General features: G+C 36.0%; 2 protein-coding genes across 2 annotated transcripts in view; one reads left to right on the forward strand and one right to left on the reverse strand.

The window, feature by feature from the left end:
* LOC127865239 (E3 ubiquitin-protein ligase RNF185-like) overlaps positions 1-15,021 on the forward strand; it is a 422,044-nt gene that overhangs the window by 343,466 nt on the left and 63,557 nt on the right. The gene's annotated exons all lie outside the window — the stretch shown is intronic.
* LOC127843730 (dipeptidyl peptidase 3-like) overlaps positions 1-15,021 on the reverse strand; it is a 42,917-nt gene that overhangs the window by 15,486 nt on the left and 12,410 nt on the right. Inside the window, exons 3-7 of the mRNA XM_052373506.1 lie at positions 13,891-14,007; positions 9,998-10,087; positions 9,452-9,589; positions 3,245-3,401; positions 583-731 (exon numbers count right to left, since the gene is read on the reverse strand). Coding sequence (XP_052229466.1) covers positions 583-731; positions 3,245-3,401; positions 9,452-9,589; positions 9,998-10,087; positions 13,891-14,007 — 651 coding nt within the window. The remainder of the gene's footprint in view (positions 1-582; positions 732-3,244; positions 3,402-9,451; positions 9,590-9,997; positions 10,088-13,890; positions 14,008-15,021) is intronic.

The raw sequence follows: 15,021 nt of genomic DNA on the forward strand, positions 1-15,021 counted from the left end.
ACATCCTTAGTAAATTTATCAATAAGTAATCAGTTTTTAGTAGTTATGCAGATTTTGGCTTTCAAAGAGAAGTTTATCCCAGAATTGAAAGCCATTTGTCTCCAAATTCTAATAAGGATCTATTTATGTAATGGTTAAAATTAAAAAGCAACTGTATTATCGTCTCAGGTTGCCATTTGTAAGTAAACGTAGGCCATATATTGTCACTGTGCTTAATATAACATTCAGACCCCTCGATGTATATTCATGGCACAATTTCAATATAATTTCTTTTAGTATATTATAAATTTTGTGTTTCTCAATTGTTTATTTATATATACGAAAAAGGGCACAATATACTCGTAGTATGTAACTGAAACTAAACATTTTTTTGTAATTTCCTTCTACTTTAAGTGAACACATATTTATTGTATTAGATCCAAGTTGCATCAAAAGCCTTTACCTTATATATATATGAGCTGAGTCAGTTTTATTGGAAAGAACCAGTACTTCTGGGAGTTAATTGAACCCTGGACAACATATTTAAGACACAATCCCAAGTCACTATGGGGGTATTTATACCATTTAAATGATAAAGATTACCTTTGCTTTTTCAAAACAGCTGACAACTTTTGCAAGCAGCTTTGAGTAGTCTCCCCTAGTGACATGGAAGGTGACTGGTTCGTCTGCTCCCTCTGCTAAGAACTCGTGGCTTTTTAGCAACTCTTCATCACAACCAGGAATAAAACCATCTGTAATCATACAAAAAAAACAGGATGACTTTTAAAACTGTTTTGCTGTATCCTTACATGCACAATTAGCTTGTAGTTGATTTTAATTGACGAGGTATGTTTTTTAATGTGACACTGTTGCATCTGAAATAGAATAACAAAAAAGAAGAGAATCCTCTTATGCTAAACCATCAGTATAAAGAAAAACATTAAAGGTGCATTTTTTTATGCCCCCGGATCGAATGATCGGGCATATTGTTTTTGGCCTGTCTGTCTGTCTGTCTGTCATTCTGTCATTCTGTCATTCTGTCCCAAAACTTTAACCTTACAGTAAAGTTTTGCTATAACTTTTGCAATATTGAAGATAGCAACTTGATATTTGGCATGCATGTGTATCTCATGAAGCTGCACATTTTGAGTGGTGAAAGGTCAAGGTCATCCTTCAAGGTCAAAAGTCAAAAAATACAATCCAAAGGGGGCATTGTGTTTCTGACAAACACATCTCTTGTTTAACAATGTTTTTGTAAAACATATATAGCCCTGAGGCGAAGCCAAGTCATCAATATTTGCAATTCTTCAAATATTCTTTTATATTGCTTGATCTTATGGCATAGACCGATTGAATTGAGGCCTGATGCAAACATGTTTGAGCCAATTATGCCTGTAATTACTTAAGAAGCTGCAACACAGACATGTTTTACCTCTCACCTGAAAAGTTACATTAATCTTTTTTTCACAATGTCACATTCCTTTCAAGTGATCCGTTTGTGGTGAATTATTTTAACAAGAGGAGCAAATGGCCATGGAATTCTCAGCCCTTATAATAGGGCGGGTGGGGTGGGCATAATTTAAACAATCTCGGTTAAGGGCAAAAATGTGATGTCAAAGCTAAGTACTTCGTTGTTTCAGAAAGTGTTTTTTTAAGTTATTATTCTTTATCACCAATATATAACATTTCACCCTCACATTCCCCAGGCAGGGAAAAAATAATCAAATAGGCATAATACCCCTCTTGGCATTGTTGTTCCACATATATTTAATTTTATTTCACTATAAGTCTATATAAAAAATGGGACCCATTGAATGTGGCCAATGTGTAATGCTATTTCACTTTAAGTCTATATAAAACATGGGTCCCATGTAATATAACCAATCTTTAATGTTATTTCACTATAAGTCTATATAAAAAATGGGACCCATGGAATGAGGCAAATGTTTGATGTTATTTAGCTATAAGTCTATATAAAACACGGGACCCATGGAATGTGGCCAATCTTTAGTGTTATTTCACTATAAGTTTATATAAAACACGGGACCCATGGAATGTGGCCTATGTTTGTTGTTATGTCAGTGTAAGTCTATGTAAAAGATGGGGCCCATGGAATGTGGCCAATATTAATGTTATTTCACTATAAGTTTATATAAAACATGGCACCCATGTAATGTGGCCCATGTTTACCCCCAGGAGAGTGATTTCAACAAACTTCTAGAGATCCCATAGACGCTGTTACACATCAACTATAATAATCATGACCCTGTAATTTTCAGAGAACACGGTTATTGAAGTCATGCACTAAATATATCTTTATTAATCATGTGATCACTGGGAACATGATATGAAAAATAGTTGTATAGTACCACCATCTGTTTGTAAAATACTGTAATTTAAAGCTGTTGTCAAGTTTTGTTGCTATATGTTTATCAACAAATAATTTTACCCCCAGAGTGCAGACCATTTTACCAAAAAGTCATAATTTAAAGAAACTTGATAGAGGAACCCATTACAATGCTACATGTGCATGTCAAATAAACAACCCCTTAGTCTTGCGGTTTCACTATATACATATAAGGAAACTAAGTATTCCCTAGGGTTAATTGGGTATGATTTTTACTGTAGTACATCTATAAAATTAATGCGAACCTTTGGGCGTGGCGAATTTTTAACCCGATGGCATTTTATTATAACCATACTCATTAGAGAATCACTGAGCAATAAAACACAACAGATATTAAACCCCTAACAATTGCAGGTGATTTTTTATATACAGAAGACCTTAACAATATGAATATTTTATAAAAGATTGTCTCCTTAAAACATATCTGTGAAGTTTTGTTAAAAAATCTGACAAGCTGCTATGGAAGAGATTTTATTTGACTGAAAAGTTAACGCATGTCGTTGGGCGCAAAATGGACTCAAAGCGATTAAAAAAGCTCACATTTTTCACTAAGTACTGATTGATGATTATTACTATTACAATCCTTGACTTACAAAAACAAAGTCAATATAAGAAATGCAAAAGCCAAGAAAAGGAGGGTTTCATTATATTTAAGTTCAATGAGGTAATGATACACACACAGAAACACACACATAAATAAATAAATTAAATAAATATAAATATATAATCTTCCATAAAAAAAGCAATAATACAATTGGAATTAAATACAGCATAAAAGCAAACCAACATATATCAAACCATAACACAATTTGGAGAATGTTTCTCTTTTATGCTTGAATACTAAACAAATAATCGTACCTCCCGTTTCTGAAGATGCAAGACGTATCTCATACTCGTACGAGGACTTCTTAGTCAGCCTCGTGTTGAAGGCGTTCAAGTTCTTGGACAGCATGAACTCTTGTGCAAGTTTGGCATCGTCCATATCGCAGTTAAACGAGTAGTAAGTGGATGTACCCTGTTATATACATAGCCCGTATTAAACATTTTTACTAAAAGCACATTTATAAAACTGTATTCAATGAAAAGATGAACATGAAACAACTCAATATCACATAATATTTTTTAAACTTTAAAGTTTAAAAATCTCTTAAACTAGTTTTTCCATTCATTAACACAAATTTACACAAATATCTACCTATGTTATGCTGTGTTTCAAACTAATATTATAACAAAAGTTATACAGCGCTACCAGTCTTCAGATTCACAATTATTAAAAGTAAATGATTCCATTGGAACACAGTAGCTGTTTAAATGTAATAATTTACTTATGAGATGTCATGGCATACTTAAATAGGTATTCAAATATTTACATTTTCATTTAATCATATATTCAAGTTTTGCATGATTTGCATTATTAACCTTTCGCTTTCTAGCCAGATAAAAGCATTATTTTGTATATATGAAACCCATTTCAAACATAACGGTATATGCAATTACAAAATTTGCATTCTAAATTAATTGATTATACAATAACTGAACAATTGCAGAACGTATTTGAATCAGGGCTCAATCAATAATCACTTAAGTTTCATGTTGTTCTTGTACTGTTTTCGCAAGTCAAAATGTGATAGTTGAATTACAAGTTACCTTTTTAATATCGTTCAATTACTGTCTAATATTGTTGTATTATCTTTGTTACCATATGAGAGGCGACGGACAGCCAGCTGTATATTGAGTATCCAATTCTGACACATTACATGGCATAACATCGACCAGTAATATGACCATTCTAAACATTTGTAACATTAAAAGGCTGCGCGAATGTTTGTTTGCTTAAAGTTCTTTCATTAGGAAAATAATTGCTTTATGAAAACAGTACAAATGTTCGAATATTCAAAAGGCATTTTTACTATTCAAATGAAAATCATTCAATTAAATATTTAAAAAAGTTTAGTCAACCCTATTATATATATATATAAATATAAATGATAGAACGCTTGAACACATAGAGTAGTCAAACGTTAACAAATGGTGTAGTTAGAAGTGTGGTTCAGTTATTAATTGACATTCACATAATGTTAATAGTTTCAATATTGAATAAGTAAATAAGCCGGTCTCGGCAAAAACCAGACTTATTGCAAGTGCGTAAAATACAGTCACAGATAAGTCTGTTCGGTTAGCAGAGGCTTACCTGGTAAGAATCTTTACGCATATGAATAAAGCCAAGTATTCTCAGAGCAAGGCTCGAATGTCTTTTACACTTCGTGAAATCGTTCTCTTATGCAACCCTACATCTACGTACTTACTAAAGTAATGCTAAAAATCTAAAACCAAAATGTTTTGCGATAAGCTCTTATGGTTATCATAAACAGCCTCAACAACATTCGTTAATGTTACACTGAGTGGACGGACAAAGTATGGGCCTTCAAACTCCAATGATTTAAGATCTGTTAATTAGATCCGTCAAGAATCCACTGAAACCAATTTAACCTCAATAGTGAATCTTGACATAGAAAGGACACAGATTTTCAAAATTCTGCTGTTCTTGAAAACAGTATTGTTGAAAAGAAATTAACCAAAAAGTCCAGGTGCAAACCACAGTTATTGGGCGCGTGGCCAAGTCACTTAAACACTATCAATATGTCATAAAACAACTTGTTTTCATCAAAACAAAAATTCAAACAAAGTAATGACTGTACTGGTGTGACGATGCTTTTGAAGAGGATGGATATAAAAGCATCAATTTAAGTTTATATACATCACCACAATTGTCATTGTCGGGACGAAAATTTTGCGTACGAAAAAATTGGGTACGAAAAAAATTTCGGTATGAAAAATAATTTGGGTACGAAACAAAAATTGGGTACGAAACAAAAATTGGGTACGAAAAAAAAATTGGGTACGAAAAAAATTGGGTTCGAAAAATTTTGGGTACGAAAAAAAAATGGGGGTACGAAGTAGTACCCGTGGGGAACTTGACCCATTCAGCGAAACTGGGAGGCGGTGTACATTCTCGATCAAATATAACAATCAATATCTTTAGAAAGATATTCGACGTGTATTTTCTGTACCGCTTATCTTAAAAAAACGTTCTGTTACAGTAAAACGTTTGTGAGATATAACATTACGTTACGAAGCAGATATATTCAAAACTTGACATGCTTTTAAATTACACCATGCTCTTTAATTTCACATGTACATCATAAATTACATTTCGTTGTTTCCTTTCCTAAGTTAATGATGTTATGTGTACGGACGTGATTTCACATGCCCATGTGCATGAACATATATTTTTTCTCTTTTGATTATTGTTTTTCTCTAATTCAATAAGCTTAGGCATGTTTGCCTGTAAGTACGGCAATAATTTCATAATGATTCCCGAAAATAGGTATGAGCACATAGTTGAATACGACTTGAATACATGAGTTCGCCCATGAACACATGGTAAGGTTAACTAAATCTCCGCGATATGACCTAATATGTGTTTAAATCAGAAAACAATATCCAACAAACGAATGAACTATCAAACAAAGTGTGTGCACTGATGTGGCTCTGTTATTTCTGTTTGAAAAGTTTATTAAATATGCAAAATGAAAGAGCACGCATAAGAGCGAGTTTCATAGATGTCGCACGGCTATTATGCTGTTTTTATACCATACTCGCTTTAACGTTTACAAATGGCAGGTTCGAAATAATTCGTTATCTTTACACTCATTATCGCGTTAAACGTTAATTATACACGTTTTCATACGCAATTTATTTACAGAATCACCACAAATGTCAAATACAATACAGAAAATGCATAGATGTTTAATTGATCTATAAAAATATAATGGATTGAATATAACTGATTTAAAATTAACGTTTTCAAACTATTATTAAATCTTTTTCCCAGAATATGCTGTGCTATTTATAGCTGAGCTTCTTTTACCTTTATCAATAATAATCAGCGAGGTATGCCAAATAGAAAAATCGAGCTATCTCAATCGGACTGACTCGGTCTTTTACATAGGTCGCCATTGTGAAGAATTTTTTCATGGTATGATAGCTTCGCAGCATCGTCAAAAATTCTGATATAATATATATTAACAAGGTATGTATCTCTTGACAGGAAAATCACCAACATCAACATTTTTAAGCCATTAAGTGCCTAAATGGCGGTCGATTTTTGTAAACTATGTACCATTTTGTTGGGAAAGGATGCCTCGTGACGAAAAATGACCACGAACGGCTACTTGCCAACATAAACTACAGGAAAAACTTCTCGAACTCATAGAAATGCTAGGTCGGCTTCGATCTGACCAAACGTTCAGTGCCGATTTTTACAACAGTAAAAGTATCGAAATACCCCAGCTACCGAACATAATCCGCATTAGTACAATAAACAAATACAAGTTTATCAACTAACAACACAGATTTGTCTTTTTGTCCACACCAAACACTAATATAATCGTTATGTTTGAATGTTTATTTCAATCGTGTACGATGATCCGTCCTTCACCTTACGCTATTAACCAACTTTGAGGTTCCGCGCCTCAGAGTTACCGAAAACCTGAAACCGAGAACCGTAATCGACATTGAGCGTCTAATCGATATGGAGCTAGAAATGAAATTGCCGATAAACAATTCCCGATTTACAACGATTTCGACGTTATATCGCAAACAAAAGTCAGCAAAGTCAGCAGGAGAGGACGTCCGGGTCGAGGGATGATGGTACTCGCTTGATTAACAGAGCCGAGGAAGTTCCATATCCACTATCTACGGACAACTACCATTCCACATGGCGATTCTTCGGAGTCTTCAAGAAATTTTTCTGCGAGTGACTCTAGCCCCGTTCGCGACGTGCATGCTCCAGCTGCTGACCGAGCTCTGGTAAGCTCTGAATACTTTATCATTTATAGAGTTACCTTGATTTTTTGACAATCGCCATTTTCTTTTACATTATCAACTTTAATCGCCAGCTGACAGATGTAATTGCCATTGGCGATTGTGTCGATCGGAAACGCTAAATTATAACATTCTGACTTTGAAATAAAGTTAGAAAAATAAGCTTTAAATAATTTAAATAAACACAAATATTTAAATTGTTGTTGCTTTTTTCAATTGTTTGTCGCATATTTCTTGCTTGAAATTTGTGTTATTAATTGCACGTTTATTCAAACCACACTGTAAATGTTCATTTATAAAAATTATACTACGGGGGATAACATCATTTGTGTCCTCAATTTTCTCATTATTGGTTTATGTTTTCCCCATAGAAATATATGATATTCAAATATTTGACTATCATGCAGTTTTCTTTCGACACATCCAAACCATATTTTCTAGCCGCGTCATGCGAAAATGGGTCTTAGCGGAGCTGACCCATGACTGCGCAGTAGCTCAGTCTGGTCAGGAGCTGCACTGTCCGCTATACATAACGCAAGGTTCCGTGGTCTCATTTGGTATCTCCTGACTTACTTCGAGATGCGCAGGCTGGAGGATAGCTACGCTAGCCGCATTTGGTATAAGACCCATTTTCGCATGACGAGGGTCTATACAAATACATTTGTTTCTTGTAAATGGAACATCTTAGCACAATAATCTTCTATAGAAAATTGAAGTCAAACTGTGTTATTTATAGAAAACTGGCAAATTTCGGTAGAAGTTCACTCTTTCAAGAACGATTTCCATACCGACTGAAGAGAACGGCAAACATTTGTGGTTATAAAATGAAACGATTTCCGTCTTATCATGACACTAAAAATTTTCGGTAGTTTTGTTTCCTCATCTTGGAAGCAAAACTGTGTTATCAACGTTTAGCGAAAGTCCATTGTGTCGCCCCCGGACGATTAAGTACCGAGTCAAAATGCGAAGCATTATTTAAATACATATAACACACACAATAATATCGAAAACGATCAAACCACACAATTTTGTTGTATTTCTGCTGAGTTCTAGCGAAAATTGATAAATTATTTCCGATTGTCACGAATGGTATAAAGGTTGGTAACAAAAAGCCTCATCTGCGCACGTGTATGTGTGAATTTCAAAGTTCATTTAGAAGTCCTGCTGCGGATTTTCCAGCCATATCAGACCCCGCTGTACTACCAGAAATCAGTCAACTACTTACAACGAAGTTATGCCGCAAAAGACGCATGATAGTGTATTGAAATCTCAAAACCGATTGTTGATCAGCAGTCGTTTTATTTTCCTTGATCTGTTAAAAGCTACAGATCTGGAATGAACTGTGCTACGCACAAAATACCACTTTACTGACTAAGCACGTAGTTGACTATTTTAATCATTCATAAACTTACCGCGACACAAATAGCTAAAAAATTGTTTTTGACAGTTTAAATATACGATCCTTTCACAATGATTTCATTTAACACGATATTTATATAATGAGCCAATTTGTAAATGATTGTAGTTCAAGAACTGAAACAGCGCCGCGAATTATTTCTCGGTGCGGATTTGGCAGTAATAATGTTTTGATTCATTAGCAAAACTTGCTCTTAATCTCAGTTGTTCGCGAGCGACAAAATTTTGCTGGAGTATACTTTACCAACATTTAAAGGTGTTATGTGAATTTGATCGTTAGCAAAAAGGTGTTTTTCTATTAAACTGTAAACCACCAACGTCAAAAATGCACAAATGTATACATGGTAATCAAGATCTTGGCAAATTTAAGATTTAAAGCAAACAACTTTGGATATTACATAGTATCCTAAACAACATAAACAGTAAAAACCAGTTTGTCTTTGCGACAATTCGAACTACGTTCGGTAAGATTTTCCACCGTAGATCCATTATTGCGTTGCCCATGCATACCTCTTTTTCACATGACATTAAAAATGAAATTTGAACTGAAAAATAAATACCCCTTACTTCTACACTTGAAGAAGTTTACAAGTTAAGTATATTTCGAACCTTCCAGTAACTTCACAGTGCCTCTCCACTCAGTAAGAAAGTATCATTTATTTTCTGCAGTAACCATACGGTGACCATAGCCACCGTGTCTTACATGTACTTTAATTTTGATACAGACTGACATAAGAGACAAGAAGGACAGTCAAAGGTTACCATGGGGCCAAGACCGATCTTGCGATGTCGTTTCTCCAGAGAGTACATGCGGTATGACAGAGAGTTCCACAGCCCTTCCATCACCTCAGGATCTCTCTTTCCTGCTTCACTTTGCATTACTAGACGCTTAAACGTTTCCTTAAAGAAGGTATCATATTTGTTTACATTCAATCGAGTTTCTTGCCACAATGTCTACAAAAAGGCATCCAATTATTATCGCTTAAGCAGATAGCATGTGGTAGCATATAGTCATGGAACGTTATAACACTTATTTACAAATATAATTTTCTATTATACTTTTATGCACTTTAAAAAGAACAATCCAATTGCAAACTGCCGCTAATGTGCTATCTATCCGGAACAATTAATCGACTTCTTTGTTTCATAGTTAAAAAGAAACTGAGCGGTATTAATATATGCATGTTATTATGAGACAGTAATGGTTTCAATATACAATATATTAACAAAAATAACTTTTAAAGTGAAAAACAGAAATGTGCAAAAGATAAACACATTTTAAGCTATTGTAAAACCTTCGCTACGTACTTTTGAAAAGTCGGGTATAAACTTGATGTTTCCAAACGACGAGTAATTCCCAAAATTTGTAAAGAACCCAGCCACGTACATTCTTATAGCCTGTAACAAATAATCATGCACTAAAAATCTAGTCTGATGAAAGTTCCATTTTGTTTTGATAAATGTATGTTATGCTTAGACTAAACTATGAACACGAACAAGACCACACTATGCGTATGCCTAAGAACACACTCTGCGTATGCACAAAAATTCTGACTTGCATATGCTCAAGACTACACTCTTTGCATGCTCAAGACTACACTCTGTGCATGCTCAAGACTACACTCAGAATATCCCAAGACTACACTCTGTCCATGCCCAAGACTACATTTTGTACATGTCCAAGACTACATTCTGTCCTTGCTCAAGACTGCAATATGTACATGTCAAAGACTACACACTGTCCATGCCCAAGACTACACTTTACACTCTGTCTGTCCATGCTTAAGACTACACTATGTCCATGCCCAAGACTACATTCGGAACATGTCAAAGAACTGCACTCTGTCCATTCCATAGACTACATTCTGTACATGTCAAAGACAACATTCTGTCCATACGCAAGACTACATTCTGACATGTCAAAGACTTCACTCTTTTCATGCCCAAGACTTTCCATCCTTAAGACTTAACTCTGCCATGCCCAAGACTGAATTCTGTACATGTCAAAGACTACACTCTGTCAATGCCAAATACTACATTCTGTCAATGCCCAATACAACACTTTGTCCATGCCCATGACTACATTCTGTCCATGCCCAAAACTACACTCTGTCCATGCCCAATACTACACTCTGTGCATGCCCAAGACTACACTCTGTCCATGCCCAAGACTTCTTTCTGTCCATGCCCAAGATTATTCTTTGTCCATGCCTAGGACTATGCTCTGTCCATCTCCAATACTACTTTCTGTCCATGCCCAAGACTACACTTTGTTCTTGCCTAAGACTATGCTCTTTGCATGTCCAAGACTACTTTCTGTCAATGCCCAAGACTACACTTTGTTCTTGCCTAAGACTACGCTCTTTGCATGTCCAAGACTACTTTCTGTCAATGCCCAAGACTACACTTTGTCCATGCCTAGGACTATGCTCTGTATATGTCCAAGACTACTTTCTGTCCATGCCCAAGACTACACTTTGTCCATGCATACGAATACGCTCTGTGAATGCCCAAGACTACTTTCTGTCCATGCCCAAGACTTCAATCTGTCTATGTCCAAGACTACGCTCTGTCCATGTCCAAGGCTTCACTCTGTCCATATGGTGTACGAACTGGTCCAAAAATATCCTAAACCGTTCCGGACGGTTTCCTAAACTGTATCGGACGGTTTACATACTTTTGAACCGCTCATGCGTCTGTAAACCGTACTGGGCGATTTATTTGGGGGATAACAAACCATGCATGGAATATTTAGACTATGCTTTAACTGTGCAAAAAGCTATCATGTGTGATAACAACAAAAAATATCAGGTTTAAAAGGATTTTAGAGTGCTTCATTGAAACACTAATAACTTTAAAATGACTGCATATTGTAAGGAGCAATTTTGACGAAACATTACAAAGGGATGCATTTACAAAACTGCATATTCATAGTTTAAATATTCGGTTTATTTAGTCACAATACATGTTTAAAGTAGGGTTCCACTTTCTAGAGTCACCCTGTACTTTAGGTGATTGATTGTTATGAAACTTTCAGGATGTCTCAGTAAGCATAAAATCAACATTTTGATGCAAAAATAGAAATGTAAAATATGGCAATTAGAACAAATGGAAAGACTCATTTTCTGAAAAATACCCAGATGAAAGTATTTAAAAAACAATCCAAGTGGCAGCATTTTATTACTATGCCATTGTTTTATTGTTTGTTGTGATTGTATATATGCTAACTATTCTAAACCGTATGAGACGGTTAATGCGCACGAACGGTCCAAAACTTTTCTAAACCGTCCCGGATGGTTTATTAACCGCCCGATACGGTTGAGAAAAGTTTTGGACCAGTTCGCACACCATATGTTCATGCCCAAGTCTACACTCTGTCCATGCCTAAGACTACACTTTGTCCATGCCCAATAATACGCTGTGTCCATGTCCAAGACTACTTTATGTCCATGTCAAAGACTACACTCTGTCTATACCTAAGACTAAGCTCTGCCCATGCCCAAGACTACTTTCTGTCCATGCCCAAGACTACACTTTGTCCATGCCTAAGACTACACTCTGTGCATGCCCAAGACTACTTCCTGTCCATACCCAAGACTACACTTTGTCCAGCCTACGACTACGCTCTTTCCATGTCAAAGACTACACTCTGTCCATGCCCAAGACTTCATTCTGTCTATGCCCAAGACTACTTTCTGTCCATGTTCAAGACTACACTCTGTCTATGCCTAAGATAACGCTCTTTCCATGCCTAAGACAACGCTCTGTCTATGTTCAAGACTACTTTTTGTCCATGCCCAAAACTACATTCTATCTATGCCTAAGACTACGCTCTGTCCATGTCCAAGACTACTTTCTGTCCATGCCCAAGACTACCTTTTGTCCATGCCTAAGACTACACTCTGTCTATGTCTAAGACTACGCTCTGTCCATGCCCAAGACTACTTTCTGTCCATGTCCAAGACTTCACACTGTCTATGCCTAATTACGCTCTGTCACTTCCCAACACTATACTCTGTTTATGTCCAAGACTTACACTCTGTCCATGCCCAAGACTACACTCTATCCATGCCTAATACTACATTCTGTCTATGTCCAAGACGACATTGTGTCCATGCCCAGACTAAACTCTGTCCATGTCGAACACGACATTCTGTCCATGCCCAAGACTACACTCTGTCCATGCCCAAGACTACATTCTGCCCATGCCCAAGACGACATTCTGTTTATGCCCAAGACTACATTCTGTCCATGTCAAAGACAACATTCTATCCATGTTCAAGACTACATTCCGTCCATGCCCAAGACTGCACTCTGCCTATGTCAACGACTACATCCTATCAATACCGAAGCCAACACTCTGTTCATGTCAAAGATGACATTCTGTACATACCCAAGACTCTACTCTGTCCATTCCCAAGAATACACTATGTCCATATCCAAGACGGTATTCTGTCAATGTCCAAGACTACACTCCTGTCCTTGCCCAAGAATACACTCCGTCCTTGCCCAAGACTACACTTTGGCCATGCCCAAGACTACGCTCTGACAATGTCAAAGACTACACTCTATCCATGTCCAAGACAACACTCTGTCCATGCCCAAGACAACATTCTGTCCATGCCCAAGCCTACACTTAGTACATGCCGAAGAATACATTCTGTCCATGCCAAAGACTACGCCCTGTGCACGTAGAATACTTCACTAGATGCGTGTCCAGGACTATACTCTACCCTCCAATGTTTATTTGTAGCTGTAGTATATTCAGTTTATAAATGCTGGTTTAGAATCAGTCCAGGACTATACTCTACCCTCCAATGTTTATTTGTAGCTGTAGTATATTCAGTTTATAAATGCTGGTTTAGAATCAAGCTTCAAGTTGTAGCATAAACATAGTCAAATTGACTCAACTGCGTTGAATTATCATAAACAATAATAAAAAGTGCATTAACTGAAACTAAAACCACTTCTTATAGTAAATTTTTTCAACATTTTATGAAAAACCAAATTTATTCTGCACATATTTTTTAATTAGAACCGGCATTTGGTGCTGGATCAGATTGTATTCATTTTTATTTGTACATGTATTATTTGTTCCAGATATTAAGTTGTTAAACGTTTATTTACGGTAGAGACTAGTGTAAAAAAATACGCTTGTTTGTGATGCTCTTCAAAACTCAAGAAGGTGTTATCAGCCAAACCTGAATTTCATCCTCCGTACATCCTTGTGTTCTCGCTAGGTCCTGAATTTCTTGAAAGGTCTGCATCTTGAACAGCTTGTGCAGCAGAATAAATATCCCTGGAGATTCAGGTGATACCTAGATATCCAGATCAATACATATCAGGTTATATAACTAGCATTTCCTTCTACTTTCTTTGAAACAGATTTAAAAGTAAATTAGTACAATCGTGTGCATAAGTGCTACAGAATTCCTTTGTATGTATTTTATTATTCTTTAGCAGGGATCTTATAAAGGTCTGGTCTTCAAAGAAGAGGATTCTCCTCAAAGTAAAATATATTGAATGGGTTCATATAAAGTTAATACAACCTTGGCAAATGTATTTCCCTTTCATAGACTTTCCCTTTCATAGATTTTTACTTTCTTTCACCAGCCCCGAACAACACACTAAGACACTGGATTATGACGGGCTAGGTGGTACCTGTTGAATAGTGACAGACTATTTTCGGGAAATTTAAAACAATGAAATAGCTATCATGTTAGATTGTTGTGTGAACTGTGTGTTTTTGAATACGGATATTTCTAGGGAACTTTCTGGAAACTGAGGTACACATTTGATGAATTCATTTACTATATTCTGATGGTTTTGATGACGTTACGCTGCGGTAGTTAGCGTTACATAAACAGCCTTTAAATCACATAGTGGGTAGTATACTAGTATTTGTTGAAACTGACTATACCTCTGTTGAGCCGCCAACGGTCACTGTCATTATCGATCACCTATACTACTAAAAAAAAAGTACGTTATGAACACAGCAACCTCGGTTACCCCTACATCAGCTAAACTGATCGCAAAAGATTTATTTCATCGCCAATGGATGACACTAGTAAAAAGAAATCGAAATCGACAGGTAGCATGCTCTCAATCAAAGAGCATATCGGAACTCATTTTGACGAACATGATGAAACAGCCAGTAGGTTGTTACTAACACAGGCGGACCTTGACAAAATAAGTTAGTAAGTGACTGGTACTCTTCAGGATGAACTTCAGTTTATAGGCACATCCATTGTTGATGGTGTCCTAGTAGGACTTAAAGTGCAAGTCACTAAACTCCAGAAGGAGAATTCCTTTCTTAAAGACAGGGTTGTTTT

The sequence above is a fragment of the Dreissena polymorpha genome, chromosome 1, assembly GCF_020536995.1.
Source record: "Dreissena polymorpha isolate Duluth1 chromosome 1, UMN_Dpol_1.0, whole genome shotgun sequence".
In the NCBI taxonomy this organism is placed as follows: domain Eukaryota; kingdom Metazoa; phylum Mollusca; class Bivalvia; order Myida; family Dreissenidae; genus Dreissena; species Dreissena polymorpha.